A 25,119-nucleotide genomic window follows, 5' to 3' on the forward strand; every position below is an offset into this window, starting at 1 on the left:
CGTTTCGTTTCTTTTTTAAAAAAAATTATTATTATGTACACAGGTGTTCAGCCTCCATGTATTCCTGCAGGCCAGAAGAGGGCACCATATATCATTACAGATAGTTGTGAGCCACCATGTGGTTGCTGGGAATTGAACTCAGGACCTCCAGAAGAGCAGTCAGTGCTCTTAACCTCTGAGCCATCACTCTAGCCCATGTATACATTTCTAAGAGATTTGTGGAAATGAAAATGAGGAAAACTTGTATGTATATTTGTGTGGGCATGCGCCCATTTCTGTGGAGGCCAGAGGTCTAGTGCCTTCCCTAATTGTTCTTCACTTTATTTTTGAGAGAGGGTCTGTTACTGAATCTGGTACTGCTCACTGACTTGGACAGGATAGTTAGCCTCCAAGTTTGAACAATCCTCCTTCCTGTCTTCGTCTCTTCAGGAATACGAGCACACTGCCGTGGTTGGCTTTTTACATGGGTGGCCTGGATCAGAACTCAGGTCTTCATGCTTATGCAGCAAGTACTTCGTGGATGGAGTCATTGCCCCAGCTCCCAATCTATTTTGTACTTACTTAAAGATGTCATCTGTCATCCTTCTGTATTGCAGCATGTCTACTTTTCTTATTTGTTTCCCACAATTTTAAGACCCAAGATGGGAGATTTGGAGAAAACTGTAGCCTGGCAGGAACCCGGCTGAAAGCCGAGCTGCTCGTCATTCTGAGGCTGAGGACTACATCCTTTCTGGGCATGGTCTTTTCTCCTTGTCTCCTCTCTACTTCTGGGTCTTAGATCCTGAGCTAAGGTGGTACAAGGTTCTTCAAGTGTTATGCCACTGGTAGGCTACAAAAGCAAGCTTTCAGCTTCCCGAAATGTTATCTCAGTTGAGAGTAAATCTGAGCTTCTGGCCTTGCATTCTATTGCACACTGTGACTTTAAGTGTGGAAAATGTCCCTGGTCTATCTTAAGGACCTATGGCGATTTCTAGTACACTGACTTGTTTTACCTCCTCTTCTAACAAAAATGCCATGGTTTGTTTTGTGGTTAAGACCATCGCCTACTTTTAAATCACACCGATAGGTACGGATAAAATAAGTATTCACCTTCCCAAGACCGATTGCCCCTTTCAATATTAGCTTCTTTGACTTTGGCTAGCAACATCTGCCTTCTGTTTTCTTCAGTGATTGTCTGGAGTTGCCTAGCATTCTGTACTGCAGAGCACACACACATCCACCCCCAGCACTCGGGAGGCTAAGGAGGTGCAAGCTCTACTCAGCCTCAAGCTAGACACAGAAAAGGAAGCCTTGAGTGATATTCTGAACTGAAAAAAACCCTAGGTTCTTTTGTAATGTAACTCATCTTTAGATGAACCCCAGTATGCAGGGTACCCTGATTTCTAACTGTTTTTTATATTTACTATACTTATCCTAAAGGTATGGTTCATAGTCATGTCTCATGAGGAAACAGTGTAGGCAGTTATACAGTTTGCCTAGGTCTTGGTGAACTGGCCTCAAGCTCTCTACTGACAACTGCTCCTGTTCCTTCCACAGGTATGAACGCTGCTGTCCGTGCTGTGGTGCGCATGGGAATATACGTGGGGGCCAAAGTGTACTTTATATGTGAGGTCAGTGCCTACTTCCCATTTGTGCTTTCTCTGACTCAGGAATTCGGACCGCCCACTGGCTCAAAGCCCTGACTCTCTCAGGTCTCTCTCTCTTGCTGCCTGCCCTGACTGAGTGCCAGAGGTGCTGGGAAAAATGAGATAAGACAGCACAAAAGTCATGCTGGTATCAACTTCCTGGTCTTGATTGCTGGGTTAATGGTCCTGAATGTGTTAACTTTGAGCCGACGTCAAAGAACAGTCTGAGGGATGGAAAGACAGCCGCTTTGAGCTTCCCAACCTTAATGTGAAGCTGACACCACTCCCTAGCGTCTGCTCATGTCTTGGCCTCACAGTGAAGAATCTATTTTATTAGTGCACAAATAAAAATGATGTCATGAGTTTGCCTGGAAATGGAAACCATGTTAAACAAAGTAAACTAGACTTAGAAAGACAAGCACGTTTGCTGCCCTGCAGATCTGAGATTTTAATGTGTGTGTGTGTGTGTGTGTGTGTGTGTGTGTGTGCACATTTGCGATGTGAAACTAGAAAGGAGACCATGGTGGGAAGAAATTATATAAAGGAGTAGAAGAGGGAGAGAAAAGTTGATAAAATGCCTGTGACTTGAGGACAGAGGGGAGCTGTTGGGAGAGGGATAGCAAGGGTCTGGGGATAGGAGGGGAATGAATGGGGAGAAAGGTGTTTGAAAATGCCATAACGAAATCCATCATCTCCTGCATGGACTTGTACTAAAACTAAGCAACAACAGCTAAACTGAAACTGCTTATTGTCTCCCGTGTTGAGGTCCTGGCAGCTTAGGAAATAGGTAGCATGTGAAGAAGGAACCAGCGTAATTTCCAAAAGTATAAGGAAAGTCATTTTGTTTTTAAATTTACAAAATGTAGCTAAAAGTGGAAAAGAATGGTTTTCTAAACGATCAGTTCAGGACTGAGGAGATGGCTCCATCAGGTAGAGCTTGCCCTAGAAGCATCAAGACCAGCTGTCATCTACAGAAGCCTTGTAGAAGCCACTGTGGTCATATGCACCTAGAATCCCACTAGTCCAATGACATGGTTGGAGACAGAGACAGAGGAGTTTGCCTTAGAGGCTGGGGGTCGAGGGATAACTTTCACATCAAACTGGTGTGTAAGAGTCCTATGTCACTGGCCCATTTAGGGTTTTCCCCATCCCTTAAAAACGACTTCCATGCCTACATTGGCTATTTAAAATTCTGTGTTTTGGGTTAGTCCTTTGGTCTGTAGATAATGGCATCAGTCAGCTAAAAAGCCATGGCCACTGTGATAGATACCTCTGGCTGATGTAACAGTTTCTAAAAATCATCCAATCCTAACCCTCAGCATCACCTGCTCCATAGGTGGTAACTTCTTATCTCTGCAGACAATTGGTTGTCTTAGGGTTTCTATTACTGTGAAGAGATAACCGTGAATATGACAACTCTTATAAAGGAAAAGCATCTAATTAGGGTGGTCCCATATTCAGGGGTTCAGTACATTATCACGGCAGGGAGCATAGCAGCATGTAGGCAGGCGTAGTGCTTCCTATATCTTGATATGCAGGCAACAGGAAGTAGACTGTGATACTGGGCAATACCTTTAGCACTCAAAGCTATCCGCACAGTTACACACTTCCTTTAACAAAGCCACACCTTCTCAAAGAGCAACTCCCTAAGAGATTGTGAGGGCCAATACTTTAAACTACCACTCTGGCGTCTACTAAAACATCTTCCCTTTTGTGAAGTTGTCGCACTTGTATTCCCTTGCTCATCCCTTGGGTTTTAATTTGATTATCAAAGTCTGTGGCTGTGTGATATTTGTTAGTTACATTTGGGAAGGTTGAAAACACTGGTTCTCACCCTTCGTCCAATCAGCCCGTTTTAACGTTTACTGTTTGGAGCATGTGAAGGTCAAATTCTCCTTGTGAATTTTCACGGCCGGTCTCTGGTCCTGACTGCCGCCATCCCTTGTTCTGCTCCATGAGGTGTAAGCACAGATTAGGATCCGTGCCACGCAGAGCATGAGCCCTCTTGCTCCTCTTCCTCCTCCCCTGAAAGTTTGCATTTGTGTGTCAAGGTCTCTGAAGGGAGGCCATCGACTTATCCATTCTGCCACTGGGCTTCAAGTGCCACGACCATATTTCACCTGGGCCTTTGTGTTGTTTGTTCCTTCTGCTTCTGTTTCAGAGCTTGCATGAGAACACGAGGTGGACTCTCTCCCCCTTTCCCCCAACCTCTCTCTCTTGCCCTCTCCTGTCTTGAGCCTTGCTGGCCTGAGAGCAGTTCCTCATTAGCAAGTGTGGTTTTCATGAGCTCTTTGGGGTTGGAGCAGTGCCAGATGAGGTTTTCTGTTAAAATTAGCAGTGGTTTCACATTGGCTAATGACTTAGAGCCAACAGACCGGTCCCCCAGGGAGCCTATGTGATTTTTCACACAGGCCACAGGGCTATGTCTTCCTCTCTTGCTGTATGCAGCTAAGCACCTAAGCACCTTAGAAAGGAGAAAGTTCCCCCACGAGTCTCTTTGATCTGGCTGGTAGCTCTGAGGGTGTTTGAGGTTAAGACGGAAGTTATTTCTGTTATTTCACAGTCAAACTGAATTCTTCCCCAAACGGTTGATGTTCTCTGCGTCCTTTGTAGGGCCAGAAAGAGCTCAGCCCGGTGACTCCCAAGTCTAGTCAGGGGTGACTTAGATCCAAGGACATTTGCCATTGCTTGATGACATTTTTGATGATTTCATTGTTAGAGGGAGGATTGTTCCTGTCATCCAGATGGTAGAATACTACTGCCTAACACCTTTTAAACCAGACAAGGCAGTCCTTGAAGAATCAATTGTTCCCACGTGTGAGACCCAACAATGTTGAGAAACCCACTGTTCCATGAAGAGCCAACTCTGTCTTGGATATTGTTCACTGGGGAAGAGACTAGAATTTAGTTGGGGAAGACATGTTGACTGTGCTTTAACCTGTGCTAGAGACTGGTAAACCCTTAGTGCTTCTTCAGATGCTCTGTGTATGCAGTTGCCATGTCTGGTGTGTCTGTACTTTGTTCTTCCTCGTTCTTCCAGTCTTGTGATTGTCTGTCTGAGTTCTGCTGATACTAGCTAGCTCCAGACCTGTGTCTACCAGAATCTGCACATTTAAAAATCAAACAACTGATAGGGAGATCCTCTGATAGGCCTACAGTGAAAGACTTTTGATCTTTCTTTTGAGGTTAACCAGATTTATTCTCCACGCTGTTGTTTTTAGAGGTTTCTAGAGAAACAGAACCAACAATATGTAATCATAAGACAGGATTTATTAGATTGGCTCATCCACTCATAGGCTCCCTTCCTCTGTTGAGTTGGAGAAAATGAATAGATGTTCAGTCTAAGGAGCTGGAAACTTCAGTGTGAGAAGAGGGGTCAATGATGCTGTAGGGCTTGGCGTATGTGTAAGAATCCTTCTTCAATAGCAGTAAGTATTACTGGAGTTAAATCAATTGAGAGTGTCATCATCTATATAGATGTAAAACTTTTGCTTCTATAATCTTAAAATCCAAAAAGACTAGAAAATCTGTAAGCTTGACTTGACATCACTTGCTTGACAGCAAAGCCCTGGTGGCCTAAAAGGAGGCTCAGCCTACCTGGTGTGAGGGGCTGTACCTTCCTGTATAGAAAGTGACTACTGGATGGCCTCCACTGAGCTCCGGATTGCCTCAGGTCACATTTATCGTCACAGCCACACGGCCTTGAAAATGCAAACCTTTAGAATCCTATTCCGGGGTTAGGTGAGGGACTGGAATTTCACAAGCAGTCCAGTGCCTGAAAAGGAAAAAAATAAACCTTTGATCCTGTGTCCTTATTTGACCCAAGGGAGTATTATTTGTGCTGGGTATGATGGAGGCAGGAAAGCTTTAGGAGTTCAGAGTCATCCTTGATTACCTAGTTCCTTCCAGGCCAGCCTAGGCTATACATAAGATCTTGCCTCAAAACCCCTAAAAGAAAAAGAATAGGGGTGAACAAGGGGAAAAAAGAGGAAGGGAAGGAAGAAAACAGAAATCTGTGTCTCTCCCTCACTGGTAGAAAATGTGCAAGAGTTTTGAGTACTAACCCCAAAGGGGCTGTTTGCTGGCTAGTTGCAGGACAAGAAAACATGCTCACCTTTGACCCCATTGGTTGTGGCCAGGCACAGAACTGAGGCATGTGACCGAACTGGTGCACTCTGTGACCTTCTGGGGAATCATGAGTTGCCTAATAGTTAGGCTTCTTTATTTATTAGCCTCACTATCACCAGCCCTGTGCTGTTTGGGATGGGATAGCAGGGGTGGGGAATGGCAATCCCATGCTTTACAGTTTTAAGAAGCATCCTGCTTCTACCCACTGGATGCCAGAGGCACCTCCTCCCCTTAATCATGCCAGTCAGGATTGTTTCCAGGTGGCACTGTTTCCTGGAGGCACAATCCCTCTTATTAGGGACTGCTATTCTCAACCAATTGGATTTGAATTTATAAGGTTCCCGGTATTGTGTTTCTAAGCATCATTTAGTGATTCATCCCAACACGTTTGTTCATGTATACTCCAGTTTCTCAGTTTGCCTAGAACTTTCAATGTTACCAGCAGATTAGAACAGATAAACGGATTAGTATTCATTAAAAAATGGGTTCTCCTTCCCCCTCCTTTCCTCTCTCCTCCTTTGTTCCTCCTCCTTTCTCCTACTCCACTCTTCATCTTCACTCTCATCCTCCTGAGCCTCTTTCCTCCTTCCCCCATTTCTTCTGAAAATGTATGAACCTGGAAACTCTGGTGTTTCGGGCAAAAGCCTGGCACCTGCTTGGGCTGAGCTGTTTTGTCTAGCTGCTACTTGCGGGTCTGTAGATCTGGGTCAGGCCTACGTGAGATGCATGTGGAGCCCTTGGGCTCCATTCCAGGAGAGATGGAAGGGGTTGGTGGGTTAACCCAGTTTTTTTCCTATGTAATGAGCTGATCATTCATTACTTTCTTTCTCTCCTGTTTGTTTTAATTGCTCTTAAGCTGGGTTCTTTCTTTAAGAGCCCACAGAAAGCCATAGCTCCTCAGTAGTGATAAGACAAGACTAATAAATAGTCTACAGGAAAGACCACATCCTGAGCAGGCTGCCCCGGATTAGGCGGATCCAACCCAGGATAGGAAAAAGTGAAATTAATTTGGGAGCATCGTGGCTGAAGAAGACAGGTGCTTCATTGTTTTTAGTTTATTGTGTAGGTTTACTATCCTATTGTCAAAGGTTTTCTGCAGATTTTGAAAGAACTGTTCCTAGAGATGTTTGCAAAAATGTCACCTAAATGTCTTATGCCTTTAAATGAAGGATTTAACAGTTTGGTACTGTACATGGGCAGCCATTCATTTATTTATACATGCTGTCCAAGCTCACCTCTCAGCCTATATGGGAACGAACACTATTCTTGCTATTCTAAATTTCAGTTTCAATTGAAAATGTGTTAGATGTGAAGAAATAAGGAAGAGGAGAGCTGATGCTGCCGTGTCCTCACAGATCTACCCAAATGGTTCCTTTGTCACCTTCTCTGCGGCTCCAGAGCCTGCAGGGTCTCTGCTGTCCTTGTCACTTCCCGTTGACGTGTCTATTTCTGGTTTCACCAGACTGGCTTTTCCTCTTGAACGAGAATGATTAGCCTGTCACTTTGGCCTCTCTTGTTTCAGGCCTTGAGTACTATAGCCTGACTTAATATCCACATAAAGGCGGTTTGGGGTTGGAATGTGGCACAGGTGGCTGAGTGCACAGAGCTTTGATCCCCAGCCCAGCAAACTCACAAGAGTCCCTGTGACTCCAGCACTCAGGACATAGAGGCAGTAAGAACAGGAGCCTAAGGGCATCCTCGAAGTTCCAGGCCATTCTAGGCTGCAGGAGACTGTCCCCAAAATAAAAAAAAAAAAAAAGGTAAAAGCTGAAGAAATGAAAGGAAGGAAGGTTGTGTGTTAACTAGTGGGTTCCTGTTAGACATTCTTCCCCACTCTCCCCTTGGCTAGAAGAGCAATTCCTCTTGTTCCCCACAAGAATGCACTCCCAGCTTTTGGTGTTTAAAGCGAGAGATGCTGAACTATGACAGAACAATCTATGAAACCTTTGTCTAGCCTCTGCTCTTTTTGTTCTGAAGGGTGGGTTCTTGTCTCCTGCTGTAATCTGGGTATGTAATCAGTGTTTATGCTCTTGAAATGCATGGGCAATGCCAGCTGGTAAGATTCCTTAATCAGAAAACAGGTCACAGTATCAGTGCTGACTTCTTTGACCATCTCTTGATTGTTCATCGCTGTCATCAAATGCTACTCCTCCTGTTCTGATGCTGGCTTCCACATCCCCCACCAGTGTCTCAACATTCAAGCAATGCTATCGACATCTCTCATTCAAGCATCTCACAAGGATTTCTAAGATAATCATTTGTGTGCATTCGAACTTCCTTAATACCCAAACTAGTTAACACTATATCTGCCTAAAACTACTAGCAGTGGCATTTGAAGGTGGAACTGGATTGCATCAGCACACGCTGTCCCCTGTAGGCCGTTCACCAGTGCACTCTGCCAGGCCCAGCCTTTGTACCTACATGCATGACTCTTTTTTTTTAATTAATTTATTTATTTATTAAAGATTTCTGCCTCCTCCCCGCCTCCCATTTCCCTCCCCCTCCCCCGATCAAGTCCCCCTCCCTCATCAGCTCGAAGAGCAATCAGGGTTCCCTGATGTGTGGGAAGTCCAAGGACCACCCACCTCCATCCAGGTCTCGTAAGGTGAGCATCCAAACTGCCTAGGCTCCCCCAAAGCCTTAAGAGTGCTGGTTGACTTACACTGACTTAATAAAAGACCAATCCATATGATGAGTTCCTGCCCTTTTCCCTGGAACACGGACCAGGATATGTTTTAGTAGTGATAATAGCTGCAGGTATGAGTACCGTTTTTTAGTAAGTGCTAAAACTATGCTAGGTCTTACACTAAATTTATATGTCACTTCTGACCTGATAATCCCTACAGCCGTCTCATTGTCGTGACAGTTTCAGACAGTCCAAACACACAGCATTGTCAAATTGCAAAGAGGATGGACTTTCTCTGCCCAGTGGTAGTCACAGTGAGGCTGAGTGAGTGCCCACTGAGGACGTCATAATCACCCCATGTAAATATGACTGTTATCCTGGAGGAAGGATGACCTGCCTCCTTCCTGCTGTGGCTGTTAGGTTGATAACATTCCCGAAATTGAGCACTGTTAGCTTTGGCTTAAGGAAATCCAATGATGCCAGAGGACCAAATAAATCAAGTCAGTGTATTAGCGGCTTGTTTGCTCATGCTCCAAGTACAGGACTACATAATGGCTTGCCATGATCTAACCTATTTTAGAGCTGACCCAGCCTTACCAAGGACAAGTTCTATGGCTTCTTTCTCTGTAGGAATTTTCCGTGAAGTAATTAAGCCACTGAGAACATTTTTTAATGGGCTGACTGTCAAGTTCTTTACTTTAGTTCAGAGCCTTGGCAGAGAGATGATCATAGCCCTCTCGGCCAGGAACGAAAGACTCTACAGTCTCAGATTCTGTGTGGACCTTTCCTGTGTGCAAAATTAAGCCAAGGTCCTGAATTTCAAAAATCATTGGTAACCCTGGCATGGTGACTCATGCCTGTAATTCCATCAAATCAGAATCTGAAACAGGAGGATTCCCATGAATCTGAAGTCAGGAAGCTAAAGTAGGATGATCCCGATGTCTGGGCTCCCGAGTGAGACTAGAGAAATGACCCATCACTTGCTTGTAAGTGCGTGATTTCAGGACTGAGCACATGGTATTGGATAACCACTTTGGGGGCTATTCCCTGGGGAAGACTAGTACTCTCAGAATTCCTTAGTTGCCTGTAGTTCTTTGTGTAAGGTTGGGGCCTTATTAGATTTCTAATTTTTGTGTTAGCATGTCTACTGAAATCATATACACACTAGTAATGTAGAGGCTGAGCAGGTTATATTTATGTATTTAGGAATATATATATATATATATATATATATATATATATTTATATTCATAGACATACACACACATGCACAAATACAAATATATAGAGAGAACAATAGGAGGGGTGGATTGGAGGGAGGAAGTGGAAGGAGGAAAATAAAGAAATTACAATTTAATATATATTTAAATTAAAAATCCCAGACAGTGCTTACTATTCTTACAGAGGCCTGCAGTTCGGTTCCTAGCACCTGCTTCAGTAGGTTCACAACTGTATTTAACATTAGCTTCAGGGTATCTGCTGCCCTCTTCTGGCTTCTAAGAGTACCTACACACACAAATGGAACAAAATCTTAAAAATAAAGAAAAATGCTGGGCTTTAATTCCAGCACTCGGTAGGCAGAGGCAGGTGGATCTCTGAGTTTGAGGCCAGCCTAATTTACAGAGTTTCAGGACAACCAAAGCTACAACAAGGAAAGCCTGTCTCAAACCATAAAAAGAAAAAAGAAAACCATGGACATACGGAACTTTTGTGCCCCCCCCCCCCTTTTTGAGCAGCTAGTTTTGACCAATGGTTTTTACTAATATAAATATGAATATAAAAATCAGATAGCTATTCAGAGATTCTCAACATTCCTGCCCTCAAGCATTTTTTTGTAGCAGAAAACTTCAGAAATTCACATTGAGACACATGAATCTGTGAGGTAACAAGAAACCTACTGTCGCATGAATAATCAAAACCCAGAGACGAGATATTGGGGTTCAAGTTGAAGATCAGGAAAGCAAAGCAGCCAACCACTAGAGAGACTTTTGCTTCTACCAAATCTTTATACTGAAGGGACAAGATTCTGTCTTCACAACTCCTCAGAGTTCACAATCCAGTGAATTCCTGTCTGTTCTCCTTTATATTCCTCTCTCTGCCCAGCCATATTGCTCCTGTCTCCACCTCCCTAGTGCTGGGGTTAAAGGTGTGAACCACCACCACCTGGATCTGTTTCTGGATTGATCTTGTGTAGCTCAGGGTAGCTTTGAATTTACAGAGATCCCTGGACCCCTGTCTGCTGAGTCCTGGGATTAAAGGTGTATACCACCACTCCCTGGCCTGTATGGCTGACTAGTATGGCTGCTTTGCCCTCTGATCTTCAGGCAAGCTTTATTTATTAAAACACAAATAATATACCACTTTAACTGACCATAGATCCATCCAACAAGACTAAGAAAGGAAAAGGCATGATTTAATATTAGATGATAATTTTCCGTATGGCCCTTTAATTTTGAAAAAATAATTTGATTACTTGGAGTGAGTGGGCTGGGTTTTACTTTGTTTATGGTGGAGTCAACACGTGGCTAAACATAGTGGCCACACGGTCTCCTAAATAAAGCAGCTCATTTCTTCAGAATCAGTTGGGGGCCACTGATGCCCAGACAAGTGCTGTTCAGTATAAATCAGAGCCTGTGCGTGACCCGAGTTGTCATGGCAGTGAATGATGTGATAAGAAATTCTGGTGGATGATAGGTCTCCTTAGAATCATCCTCTGAAGTAGAGTAGACAAAGCTGGTAGGGTGGCCTCTTTGGTTAAGAACTTAGTATGATTTTTTTTTTTTCTTTTTCGAGACAGGGTTTCTCTGTGGTGTTGGAGCCTGTCCTGGAACTAACTCTTGTAGACCAAGCTGGTCTCAAACTCACAGAGATCCGCCTGCCTCTGCCTCCCAAGTGCTGGGATTAAAGGCATGCGCCACCACCGCCCGGCAAGAACTTCGAATGATTTTAAAAGGCTCCATGGTTTGCTTTCCTTAGGTGAGTCATGAAACTGGCTTTGAAGGCAGAGTACAAAATGGAATTTTAGGATGTGATTTGGCGACATTAGAATAAGTGTTTTTCCCAATAGGGAAAAAAAAAACAATCTCACTTTCTACACGATAACAAATTAGGGTAAAATCAGTCCTCCTAATTGGCAATCGCTTCTTTTGAGTAAAAGCAGCTCAGAGCTGCAGGTGGCGGTGATTTTTCTGATGTGATGTGAGCACAATGACTTTGCAAACTAAAGGATGAGTCATTTCTCAGTAAGTTACCACGTGTACAGTGGAGTGAAGCTTTAAATGCAAGAGTAGTTGAATCATTCTCCTCTGGGGTTTCTGATTGCTTCCTTCACCATAGATATCTAGACTATGCAAAATATTTAAGTTATTATTGCAAGCACCTTTAAATGTGTTGAGGCTTGTAGAGCATTTCCCCTTGTTTTCTAATTAGCAAAATTCTTTTTTTAAAAAAAGAATGAAACAACCAACACATTTTAAAGTATCAAATCAGTATTTAGGACTTGTATGTAGAACAGTTGGTAGAATGCTTGCCTAGCACGTGAGAAGCCCTGAATTCAATTTGCAGCACCAAATAAGACTGAGTGTGCCAGTGCAGTGCATACCTGTAACCCCAGTACTTGGGAGCTGGAGGCAGAAGCATCAGAAGTTCAAGACCTTCCTCAGCTGCTCTGTAAATTCAAGGCCAGTCTGGGCTGTGTGAGACTTTGTGTCAACAAACAAATAACAAACAAACAAAACCCACCGTTTAGATGAAAAAATAACTAGGAAAGGGAACATTTCTGTTCTCTGTGTGGCATGATTAAATAGTGAGATGGCCTGTAGTGACTGAGTGAGGAACAGTGTGGATGCTGCAGAAATACTGTAGATAGTGATGCTACAAAAGGTTTACCTGAATCCAGCTCTGAGACAATCTCAGGATGCTTTTCGACCTCCAGTTGTTCCAGAAGAAAATCACCAAATTCAATGATTTTATGGGGCTGCGGTTACCCTGATACTCAAACCACACAAAGATTTAACAGAGAGAATCACAGACCCATTTCCCTATGAACATAGACACAAAAACTCTTGCAAACCAAAACCAAGAGTACATTAAAAAGATCACCCCCCTCGATCAAGTAGACTTCATCCCATAGATGCAGAGATGGTCCAGTATATGAGATTCAACCAATGTAACCCACCACATAAGTAAACTGAAACACACACACATGCACACCACCACCACACCACAAATACACGATCATCTCATTAGATGCTGGAAAAAGCTTTTGACAAAATCCAACGTCCCTTAGTGTTAAAACTCTTGGAGAGATCAGGGATACCGGGGACATACCTAAACACAATAAAGGCAATGTACAGCAAGCCTACAGCCAACATCAAAGTAAATGAAGAAACTGAAAGCAATCTCACTAAAATCAGGAACAAGACAAGGCTGTCCACTAAGGAATTTTTTTTTTTTTGACCTCCAGCTGGTCCTCTTTGGTGTGCAAGCTGTGGCCAGCTTCTCTCCATGGGTCTCTTATTTTACCCTACCATTGAATACCAGACCTTGCTGCAAGGACCCTTTGCGTGGGAACTTGGTGGGTCCTCATGTACTATTGTCAAAGTCCTTCAGTGGGGACAATGCTGTGTCCTGGCCTTTTGAGACTGCTCCTGAGTTATGGCTGCCATTCTGGCCACACCTTTCACTGTTTTCTTTCTGACTCAGAAGCATGTGAATTTGGATGAAGACCTTGGCTAGGTAGACTCCATTTCTTCACAATGCAGACTAGGATCTAACACATGGACCCATCATGCACTGCTTCCAGGCTTCGTAGAAGCGAATTTTCTAGGGAGAGTTTTCTTTGTTTCTTTATATGTTTTTTTAACCGTGGTTAACTACTTTTAGGCAACACTTGCATTGCATTGTTCTCCTAGCAGTCACCTGGAAAGCTAGGCTCATTGCCACTTGTCTTTCTGTTTTGTATAAGTTGTGGGTCTATGTAAATTAATGTGAAGTCCAGCATCTTTTTAAGTAGATGTTTATCTTTTCATATCCAGGGTTACCAAGGCATGGTGGATGGAGGCTCCAATATTGTGGAAGCCAACTGGGAGAGTGTCTCCAGCATCCTACAAGTGGTAGGTACCATGTTGCTCTTTATTTCTCTGTATTAATGTCACCATTTTAGTTTGAAACATTTTCTGATTGAGCTTCAGTAAGTTCTAAAATGAGTTCCCATTCCAGCTAGCTAATTATAAACTAATAAACTATTATTGGTATGTAATTATTATTAGCTAGCCAATTATAAGCAATAAAGTAATTATAAGGACAGAAAACACCCATTGCTTACTGTGTTCTTTCTTTTTCTTGTCTCTGTGACAAATATCTGACTGAAGCGACCCAAGGGAGGACTTAATTGGTTCATGATTCAGAGGACATAGTCCTTCACACCAGGAGAGCAAGGTGGTTGAGGGGCTATGCAGTGCAGCCCATGGTGGCAGGTGGTGGCTCATGGCTGAGCTTGTAATAGAGGCAGATTCTCTTTTTATTTCTTTATAAATAATAGCAATCAAAATGCCCACTTCCTCCCCTCTTCCCACTTCCCTCCCGCTCCCTCACAACCTTCCCCCCACCCCCTCCAGTCCTAAGAGAGGGCAAGGCACCCTGCCCTGTGGGAAGTCCAAGGCCCTCCCCACTACATCCAGGCTTAGGAAGATATGCATCTAAAGAGAATAGGATCCCCAAAAGCCAGTACATGCAGAAGAGACAAATCCCAGTGCCATTATCATTGGCCCCTCAGTCTGCCCCAATTGTCAGAGGGTCCAGTTTGATCCCATGCTTGTTCGTTCCCAGTCCAGCTGGAGTTGGTGAACTGCCATTAGCTCAGGCACACCGAGTGGGTGGACCAACCCCTCATGGTCCTGACTTCCTTGATCATATTCTCCCTCCTTCCGCTTTTCAACTGGACCTTAGGAGCTCAGTCCAGTGCTCCGATGTGGGTCTCTATCCCTATCTCCATCCGTCGCCGGACAAAAGTTCTATGGTGATATGCAAGATAGTCATCAGTCTGACTATGGGAAAAGGCCAGTTCAGGTGCCCTCTTCTCCACTGCCCAGGGTCCAGACATACCCGTGGACTCCTGGGAACCCCTCCAGAGCCAAGCCAGAGGCAGATTCTTGCACGGCTTCTCACACCTTGGCATATAAGAAGCAGAGAGCTGGGGCCAGAAGCTGAGGTAGTTATCATTTTCGAAGATCACCCCAGCAACCCACTTGAACTTCAGTCCTTGTCAAAGCAGCCACAATTCTTCCCAAATAGTAGCATCACTACTTGAGGACCAAGGGTTCAAACACAGCTGCCCGTGGGATCTATTTCACATTCAATCTACAATATGGGTCATTTCATTATTATTTATTTCATGTGAGTATATCTGTGTGTGTGTGTGTGTGTGTGTGTGTGTGTGTGCGCGCGCTTGTCTGTGCACTTGTGCACAGGAATGCCAGAAAAAGATATTGGATCTCTTGGAGCTGGAATCACACCCGTTTGCAGAATACCTGACTTGTTACATGGGAGCTGGAATCTGAACTCTGGTCCTCATAATTATACAGCAAGTAGTCTTAACCACTGAGTCATCTTCCAGGCCCTTTTATTAAGTCTTAAAAACATCAGCATGACCTTAACTCAGGAAGTATCCTTGTAATATACAAACTTGTATGTCTCAGCCTCAGCTACTTACTGTTCATTGTGTTACTTCTGGAATTTTCTCTTTCTTTCTTTCTTTTTTTTTTTTTTTTTTTTGAGCAGAGGAATGTAGAGGTTACTTTGGTTTGCTGGTGCTATGTGCTTTTGGCAAATCTCTATGCCCAGTGGGTTTTTACATATCTCTTTGCACCAAGTGAAACAAAGCTGGGGAACGATTCTGCCTGGCCGCCTCTAGAGTTGTGGATTTAACAAGGACACTTCGTCCCTGCTCTAGCTTGAAGCAGACACAGCTAATACAAGGAAGAAGTAATTGCTGCTCCAGGCAAAACAGTTGCTTGTTTTGAATTTAAAAGAAATCTGTCCAGGATGTTTCATAAACTCCTGGAACATTTTGACTTAAGAAAGGGTTCAAATTAGTTGAGAAGAAGAGATGCTGTAGAAAGAAAAGACTATAAAAAGCTTTTTATTTGTGACTTGAGCTTCTCACACCTAAGGATTAATCTCTGACTCATCTTGAGTCTTTTTTTATTTCTCATGACAGGGTTTCTCTGTGTAGCCCTGGCTGTCCAAGAACTCGCTCTGTAGACTAGGCTGCCTTGGAACTCCCAGAGTTCCACCTGCCTCTCTCTCCTGAGTGCTAGGACTAAAGGTGAGAGCCACGATGCCCGGCTTGAGCACTTTTTTTTTTTTTTAGTATAAGTAAAATTGGCACTGAAGGTGCTAAGGGGGTGTGCACTTCAACAACTGTCGAAGACTGAGATTGCCCTTGGGAAGTTCTTAGCTTTGCTGCGTACCTGGAAAGAGAGGGAAGGACGTTTGACCCATTCATAATTAGGCGAGTCATACTTCACAGACATTAGCTCGTTACCAACACAGAACAGTCTCACTTTGCTGTTGCGATAGAGATAGCAAACAAGGAAATGTGCTTGTGGTTGTGAATGGCAGGTTTGCTGAGAGGCACAGGTCCATTCTCAGCCTAGGATGTAATCCTGACTCTCGTGGGGGCAGCCACTCCAGGACTAAAGCTTTAGGTGCAATTATGGAAGCTGCACACCTTTCATAATCCTTTGGTTCACTGATCAGACACACAGGAGAGCCAGGTCACTGAGGCAGGACAGGTGAAGTGCTGACATATCTTTCCCACTGTGTGTGTACCTGGTCATCTCCTGTTGGGACTGCTTTGACTCTAACAAGGTAGGAGACTGTGGTGACCCTGTAGACATTTGCTCTGTCCCCCCATTTCTCTTTCATGGGCACCAGGCTAGCGCATTTCTTCATGGATTCCCAGTGGGGCACTCGGACTTTGACAGTAGACTGATTGCAGAGATGAAAATGAGGAAAACATGTGGAACATTCTACGTATATAGTCGATCCATTCCTGTGCCGATCCCTCGGGCTTCCTGTCAGTGAGCGTGATTTATGTCCTCTCCAGGGTGGGACGATCATCGGCAGTGCCCGTTGCCAGGCCTTTCGCAGCCGGGAAGGGCGCCTGAAAGCTGCCTGTAACTTGGTGCGTTTGGGCATCACCAACCTATGTGTGATCGGCGGGGACGGAAGTCTCACAGGAGCCAACCTCTTTCGGAAGGAGTGGAATGGACTGCTGGAAGAGCTGGCTAAGAATGGTATGTTCCCGTTTCTGCTTCCGCCTTTCACGGAGTTACCTGCTTCACGTTTTCCCTGCCGTTGGCGTTTCAGGAGCTTGCAAAGTCGGACATTCTTTAAGGGAGCAAAAATAGGAGTAATTTTATTGATAATTGGCATGAGCATACATACTTTTGAGCTAACTTTTTAATTTTTATTTCATTTTAGTTTTTGAGATATGGTCTCACTATATAGACCAGACTTGCCTTGAACTCATAGAGACAGATGCACAATATCAGCCTCCTAAGAGCTGGGGGTTAAAGGTGTGCATCACATGGTCCCGTTTTTTTGTTTGTTTGTTTGTTTTGCTTTTTTCTCTTGTAGTTGAAGTGTGGCTGTGGCCTTATTTCAGGATTTGGCACCACAGGATAAAAGCAGTACTGACAATAAGCCCCACTGTGTGCTAGGCCTATGGAATCCCTCATGACAGCAGTCATATACACCCCCATTTTCCAGTTGACCTGTCTCAGGGGAAGCCAAGCAACTGTGACCGTGGTCCGGGTGCATACCAGCCCTTGTATGTCAACGTCCACACTTCCAAGCCTTCACACTGCACTCCTTCTGCTATGCTGGGATGTTGCCAAACTTACGTTGTTGCAAGAGTTTAATTAGAAGATGCTGATCTGCTTTTGCTCATTTTTTATTTTTATTTTAAATCAGTTTTGCTGTTACTTAAGAAAGGATGTCTGAGAACTCTGTATGCAATGTTGTCTCTGTCTCTTTAAAGCTGTTATTATATAGTTCCAATTCTCTATGAAGTATAACCTGCAAGGGTGTGTTGCTCAAATAATAACGTCATGAAAATTGAAAGCTTTAGATAAAACATGTCCTCAAATTTCATAAAAAAAAATCAAAACGGGAGGCAGAGGCAGGCGGATCTCTGTGAGTTTGAGGCCAGCCTGGTCTACTAGAGCTAGTGCCAGGACAGGCTCCAAAGCTACAGAGAAAACCTGTCTCAAAAAAACTAAAAAAAAAAAAAAAAAAAAAAAAAAATCAAAAAACAGAAAAACCTTAAAAAATCTATTTCTGTGAGTTAGAAGCCATCTTGGTCTACAGAGCAAGTTCTAGGACAGACAAAACTATACAGAGAAATCCTGTCTTGAAAAACAGACAGACAAATCTACTTAGGAAGTAGAGCAGAGAGTCCTTACCCATCTTTTCATTCACCAACCCATTGGTGACTATTGGTAAAGGCCTAGGCACCCCTTATACATACATATATACACTATTCTAATTTCATCTGTGCAGAGCTACCTGACCAGATGTGTTTATCTGAGAGGTGTTCTAGCTGTACATGTACCAACTAGTTCTATGGGCATCTTTAAGAAATTGATATGAAAGTGACCATAAGTTTCTAAAGTACTTAATTATGAAATTATGATGTGCCCTTATGTTGACCGAGGTTTCTGTCCCACCAGGTCCCATAGCCGTTTAGTTCCAAATAAACTACACAGAGGTCTACATTAATTATAAACTGATTGCTCTATCAGCTCAGGCTTCTTATTTACTCTTATAACTTAAATTAGCCCACAATTCTTGTCTGTGTTAGCCATGTGGCTTGGTACCTTTTTTGGCGAGGCAGTCACATCTTGCTTGCTCTGTGTCTGGCTTCCTCTGTGTCTGGGTGACATCTCCAGATTGACTCTTTCCTCTTCCCAGAATTCTCCTGTTCTCATTGCCCCACCTCTACTTCCTACCTGGTCACCAGGCCTATTCTTCCTGCCTGGCTATTGGCCAATCAGCATTTTATTAAACAAGTTCAAGAAACAAATCTTTATAGGATAAAACCATTGTCCCACAGCATCCTTATTGAAAGTCATTACTGTCCAAAGCCATTGCTAATAAAAATTTAAGTTTTTATCTTAAATTGAAAGCTTTGGATTTTTATTTATTTATTTACTTTAATAATTCGGTGTTCTTGCTTCATGCCCAGTGCCAATTTACATTTTGTGTAATCCCCTCTGGCTTCCCCTGGCTTCTCTTTCCTTCAGTGTACTGATTCAGGGGGGAAATTTATAAAAAAAGCAGAGCTTAGAGTACTTGATTTTTATCCCATGGCCATTGTCTTTCACATCTGGCGGAGCACAAGGAGCCATGGCAGCTCTTCCCGAATGTGAAGTGTGTTTCTTGTCCCCAATGCAGGTGAGATCGAAAAGGATGCAGTGGAGAAGCACTCCTACCTCAATGTGGTGGGCATGGTGGGCTCCATCGACAATGACTTCTGCGGCACAGACATGACCATTGGCACAGATTCGGCTCTGCACCGAATTATTGAAGTTGTTGATGCCATCATGACCACTGCCCAGAGGTAAAAGGACTTAGAGAAACTAATAGGTTATTACTGCTGGCGCCTGCACATCCTGCAGATAGCATATTCGTATTTTTCTAAGTGTGCTTATGAGCAAGAAGCTGGAAAACAGAAGGAAATGAAAATGATCTAAAGCCCCCCTCCCCCAGGCTCTTCTCATGGACTAACACAAAAAGAAAGTCATTCAGCGAGGTTGGCACACTCGTTAGTGGAGTGAGACACTATAGTGTCACTTTTAGGGTTCTAAGCTACAGATGAGATAAACTGGAGTTTGAGTAGAACACTCACACTAATCTGCAGTGCTGTAGACCCACGAGGCATCAGTAACATCTCCCTAGAGCATCATGGAGGTCTTGGGAGCCTTTTCGTGACAATCCTGGGAAATACTAAGTCAGATAGGCCTTTTATTTTGAGTAGGTAGCGTGAAGCTTGGAACATTGGAGCAAGCATTACTGAAGGAGGCTAGGGCTTCGTGGGGTCCTTTGTATATACGTCTGGTTCTTAGCTGCCCTCTGTCCACTGAACTCTGTGGCACTGGGAAAACACATCACCTCCTTAGGACTGGAAGAATGGCTCAGAACAGTTGGATTTTTCCACTGCCAGGAAAGACGGTCACTATGTGTTGATGGAGTTGGTTTGTAGTAGCATCCATGCTCATGTGCTTACGTGGATATAGCCAGCCTATGGCTTTATGATTCCCATTGTAGACCAGAATGGACTTAAAACCCCAACTTTGTTGCCTCTCCAGTTCTGAGATGGCAGATAAGAGCCTGGCTGACCCATGACTTTAAGAAGAAGTATCCAACATAGTTCATGGTGATGCTTTTTAGAAAAGGCCATAGGAAATCACCTTAAAAGAATGAAAAAGTCTTAGAGAACAAATAATGGGTGGAAATATGTGACTAGAAGCAGGTACTGAGGATATAGTTTAGTTCTTATGGTGCTTGCCTTGCATGCAGGAAGCTCTAGGTTTGATTTTCTGTACAACGTAAGCTGGAGGTGGTAGTGCCTGCCCGTAGGCCTAGCATCTTAGACGTGGAGACAGAAGGATCAGAAGCTCAAGGTCACCCACCCTTGGCTACTCAGAGAATTCAGTGTCAGAGTGGGGTATATGAAAGCATGTTTCAGAAAACAAAAACCTCCCCCTCCAAATGCAGTTATTATTGAAGCCTTGTTACTCCTTAGGTCTGAAACACTTGCATTAGAGCTTGCTTTTTGTAGAAAATGAGTCAGCTTTTGGGAGCAAGGTACCAGCCGTAGTTGAAAAGCAGGTTGTCTGTCAGCCATGGCTGTAAGTACACTTGCTTGCTGTGAATGGTAATGTGTGCCCTGTACTGCTTTTCCAGCCACCAGAGGACCTTCGTCCTGGAGGTGATGGGGAGACACTGTGGGTAGGTATCTGCAGACACCATCCTGGTGGGTACAGCCTTCGTGGCATCTGTGTGAGGGCTCCACATGTGCTCTGCACCTTGCATGGCTACAGGTGCCGTAACGCTCCTGCAGGGTCTCAAGGGCCAGAGCTGCCCAAGGTTGTCTTTGAGCATGGGTGGCCGTGGCCCATGAGCCTTACCAGCAGGCTGCTCTTTCCTCCCTGGGTATTAATCACTCTCTTCCCACGCAGTTACTTGGCCTTGGTGAGCGCCTTGGCTTGCGGTGCTGACTGGGTGTTCCTTCCGGAGTCTCCACCCGAGGACGGCTGGGAGGAAAACATGTGCCTGAAACTCTCAGAGGTAATTGGGAGTCTGGATATGTTGCTTGGGTAAGAATCCACAAGGCCTTCTGGGGTGGCCTATTTGGATGGCTTTTTTGAACACTTGAAAACTTGCTTGCTGCCCATAAAACAAGGTCAAGCCTGCTGCTAAGGATCTGCCTACCCAGCCTGTGACTATATGGTTCTCTTTCCGATGTTGCCATGGAGAAACAGCTGGAACTGTTGATTCTCTTTCATCCAAAGCAGTAGTTCTGTGTCTAGGTGGCTCTCGCACCATGAGATGCCATTGTGGTGATTAAACAAAGTCAGGATTACAGAGACAACGCTTGTTTGCCGTTCAAGACTTCCTCATCACTGAACTCAGACTTATATTGGACTAGCTAGTTTTAAATCCTGCTCCTCTCCCCGCCCATCTCCAGGTGGGGTGAGGTGTTCGGACATTTCTTTCCACGGTGTATGGGGACTTTTCGGCTCTTGAGGTGTTGGGACATTTCTTTCCACGGTGTATGGGGACTTTTCGGCTCTTCTGTTTCCTAACTATTTTGAACCATGTTCCTCTCTTCCCCTGTCAGGATTTTGTTGTACGTTGTTCTTCGAAGTATTAGGGTAGGGCGGATATCCGCCATGAAGGCCTAATACAGCATGGGAGGGCCCCTTTAAGAGCATGCGCAGCTTTCAGGGCAGAGATATCAATAAGGATGCTACTTTTCTCTCCCTTATTTTTGAAACAATCTTATCACTGCTCTACAAGAAAATTATGTAAGCATTATATCACAGACCAATTTTATTTATAGCCAGCAAGCACAGAAGCACTGTCTGGGAAAGGCTGTGTGTGTGTGGACAATAAAACATTGCTTTTGAATAACAGTCTCAAAGGAGGACAATAATTCAAGTCATGAACCAAATAGGTTTTGCTGAAATAAACACTTATGTGGCAAGCTATTGATTAAAGTTACATCAAAGTGAGAAAAATGAGGTTCAGCATCCTTAACATGAAATAAGCCAGCTACAGTGGATGGCCAGAGTGCAGCTGTTGCCATGGAGAGGGAGTTGCCTCTGCTTTGGTCCTGCCTCATCCAGGGGCATTACTTAGATGCCTAATTAAGACAGGTTATCCCATTTACTGCCACTGTTGTATGACCCAAAGACTGAGGATTGCCATCACCTAGGATATCACCTCAGTGGTCTCTACCTCCTTAGAAGTCATATCTGATCCCCTTATGTCTTCTTCCTGACTTACCTGAAGCCTGATGTGCAGTAAATTGTCACAGGCCACAGATCTATGGGCAGTGATTCAGAGATGTGGAAGACTGTTGGGGCTTGGCTGACAGGAAGTACGTAGTCAGTCTATGTGATTGGAATGGTCATTTAGTTTCTAGATACTCTTAGATTTAAAGACTGTTTCTTCATGTAATCCCATTAAAAAACCTCCTATTCTAGACTTCCTACAGTGTGCTCTCAAGTAGGACAAGACCAGGATGCATAGCTTTCCCATCTCCCAAGTTTTGACTGAGTTAGGGCAGACATTTGCTATCTGTGTACCTCTTATTTGTTTTTATGGGTCACCAGTATGATACTGCAAGAAGTTACCTGATATTCTAGAAGATTTCCTAGTCTAAGAAACAGTCTCCACAATATGCACTTGAGTGTAAAATGTGTAAAGGGCTTTGCAAGACTATAGAATTCCTTGATCTAGATAAAGACTGTACTACAAATAGGATGACTTTGATCAAATAACCTCACCTTTCCGTGTCCGAAGGTGCTCCTCTCTTACATGGGAAAAGTATATTCCTTAGTGACTTTGTAAAAGTCAGTGGATCAGTTAATCAGATACCAAACATGGAGGCACTCATTAAGTTGAAGTGGTGTGGCGCCTTTCTTCCTATTTAAATACGCTGAGGATCCCACTGTTTGTGTGTGCATTCCCCATGCATGTATGTTCATGTGTGTACAGCTACACACATGTATGACAATATTGTAGTTTGTTTTCTCTGTTGCTGTGATAAAACCCTGGACCAAAATGAACTCGGCGAGAGAAGGGTTAGATTTAGCTTACAATCCCTTGTCTAGATCGGAACTCAAGGCAGGAACCTGGAGGCAAGAACTGAAGCAAAGAGCACAGAGAAAGGCTGCTCACTGGATCATATTCAGCTACATCTATGCAGGCCAGACCCACCTGCTCAGGGCTGTAAGCGATGTCACTCCCCACAGTGGTCATAGCCCTGCGACCTCAATTAGCAATCAAGAAAATGCCTTTGGGTCTTGTTCTCCTTGGGGGATGATCTCAAATTGGTGAATCCCATGGATCTTCCTTCTGTCTCCTTCCCCAGCTCTGGAATTACCAGCTTGCCCCATTATTTCTCTCCATCCTTTTTCTCCCAAACAGGCTCTGGTCATTATGCTTGTAAAGGCAAGTATTTTACCAAAAGAGCTGTTTCTGTAGGCCACAGGTTCCATTGTTTTTTAACCACTGTAGAATATTGTTTTGTGACTAAGTACACCTATTTAGCCACTCCATATTTATAGAAATTGTTCTTCCTGTCCTCTTTGAAGCAATGCTAAGGTAATTACTCTGTATTCATGCCTATATATTGTAAAGAAGGTATTTCTTGTCAGCACATTGTTCAAAGCATGCCACATTTTATAGCAGCCATAAACAAGAAAAAAATATTTGTGGCTTTGATGCTACTATATACTTCTGATCCCTATCAGTATATTCCTTCCTGCCCTACTTTTCTAAGGGACCATATTTTGTTTGGATTTTATAGAAAGCAAATCCATTGACAATGAGCAAACCCATACCATGATTTAGTTGCCCTGTGCTCTTGGGTATATTTTAGCCTCAAGTGACCTTGTGAGTTTATATAAAACAGGGCACTAGAATGTGAGTACACATGACAGGGTCTCAGAGTGTTCATAAGTCAGGGTCCCAGAGCATGAAATAAGTGTAACTGCATGTGTCAGACCCTTTATGTGGACTCTGTGTCTGTTAGATTTCTGTCCCTGTGGCAAACATCTGAGCTAAATCAACTGGAAAGGAAAACATTTATTTTGTCTCATGATCGTGAAAGTATTGGCCCATGGTTGGTTGAGGCTGTGATGGTATCATGAATCATGACAGAGTTACGGGACAGAAGAGGTCTGTTTACCTCACGGTGATCAGAAAGCAAAGAAAGGAAAAGGAAAGTGTCTTTGTTAGGGTTTTTTATTGCTGTGAAAAGACACTATTACTATGGCAAGTCGTAGAAAAGGAAAATACTTAACTGGAGTGACTTTCTTTTCAGAGGTTTAGTCCTTTATCATGACATGATATGGCTGTGTGGAGGCAGGTATGGTGCTGGAAAAGGAGCTGAGAGTTCTTCATCTTGATCTGTTGGCAACAGGAAGTGAACTAGATGCAGCTTGAGCATATGGGACCTCAAAGCCTGTCCCCCACTCTGACACACTTCCTCCAATGGCCACACTTATTTAATGAGGTCATACCTCCTGATAGTGCTACTCCCTCTGAGCTTATGGGGGCCAGTTACATTTAAACTACCAAAAGGGAGAATGGGGTCATAATATCTCCCCCCTCTCCACACACACCCAAAACACTCTCTGCCAATTACTATAGTCTTCTTCCCCTAGGCTCCATCTCTTATATTCTCATCCAGTAGTTCCATGGGCTGGGGACAAGCACTCAGTGCTTGGGTCTTAGGACATTCCAGTATTCTTCCCTGATATCTTATCTTTACCCACCTGTCAGCTACTCTTGTCAGTGTGCAGTATTATCTAACATGATGGGGGGAGAATTGTTGACCTCACAAGACTGAGTTTAGGGAGGTCCCATGGGGAGATGGGAAACAGCTCAAACTTTATGGGGACAAAAAACATGGTCTGGGGCAGGCAAAACTTGAGGAGTCCAGCTTGTGTTTGCTAACTGCTATGGGGTGACCATCAATCAACATGCCTATATACCCCACCATAACCCAGATCTAACTATGTCCCCATTCTCATGTGTACTTGTAATGTCACCTAGACTACTAACTCAGCCATCACTAAGGCAACTTTACTTTACTTTGGCGGTTACTGCGAAAGACTTCAAATTCGGCATGATTTCTGCCTGCAAAGATGCTATTTCCATTAATGACTCATTTCTCAGGTTTGTTGTCATTAAATGCAGATTATAAATTTAAGGAGTTTGAATTTTCTGTTTCCTTAGAACCGTGCCCAAAAAAAGAGGCTGAATATTATCATTGTGGCTGAAGGAGCAATCGATACCCAAAATAAACCAATCAGCTCTGAGAAAATCAAGGAGGTAAGCATGTGTAATGCCTCACCCTTGCTCTGCTGCCCGGCTGGACATAAGAATTGTCAGAATGATGGATGGGACTTAGATTTAGAATATTAAGTCAACTTTCAT

The 25,119-nt window shown here is 43.8% G+C and overlaps 1 protein-coding gene across 2 annotated transcripts in view; it reads left to right on the forward strand.

Annotated features, from left to right (window-relative positions):
- Nucleotides 1–25,119, forward strand: part of Pfkp (phosphofructokinase, platelet) — a 63,618-nt gene that overhangs the window by 12,263 nt on the left and 26,236 nt on the right. For both annotated transcript variants that reach the window (XM_075970272.1, XM_075970271.1), the window contains exons 2-8: nt 1,537–1,610; nt 13,416–13,493; nt 16,490–16,679; nt 18,841–19,006; nt 20,353–20,397; nt 20,628–20,736; nt 24,919–25,014. In XM_075970272.1, the coding sequence (XP_075826387.1) occupies nt 1,537–1,610; nt 13,416–13,493; nt 16,490–16,679; nt 18,841–19,006; nt 20,353–20,397; nt 20,628–20,736; nt 24,919–25,014 (758 nt within the window). The remainder of the gene's footprint in view (nt 1–1,536; nt 1,611–13,415; nt 13,494–16,489; nt 16,680–18,840; nt 19,007–20,352; nt 20,398–20,627; nt 20,737–24,918; nt 25,015–25,119) is intronic.

The sequence above is a fragment of the Microtus pennsylvanicus genome, chromosome 4, assembly GCF_037038515.1.
Source record: "Microtus pennsylvanicus isolate mMicPen1 chromosome 4, mMicPen1.hap1, whole genome shotgun sequence".
NCBI lineage: Eukaryota > Metazoa > Chordata > Mammalia > Rodentia > Cricetidae > Microtus > Microtus pennsylvanicus.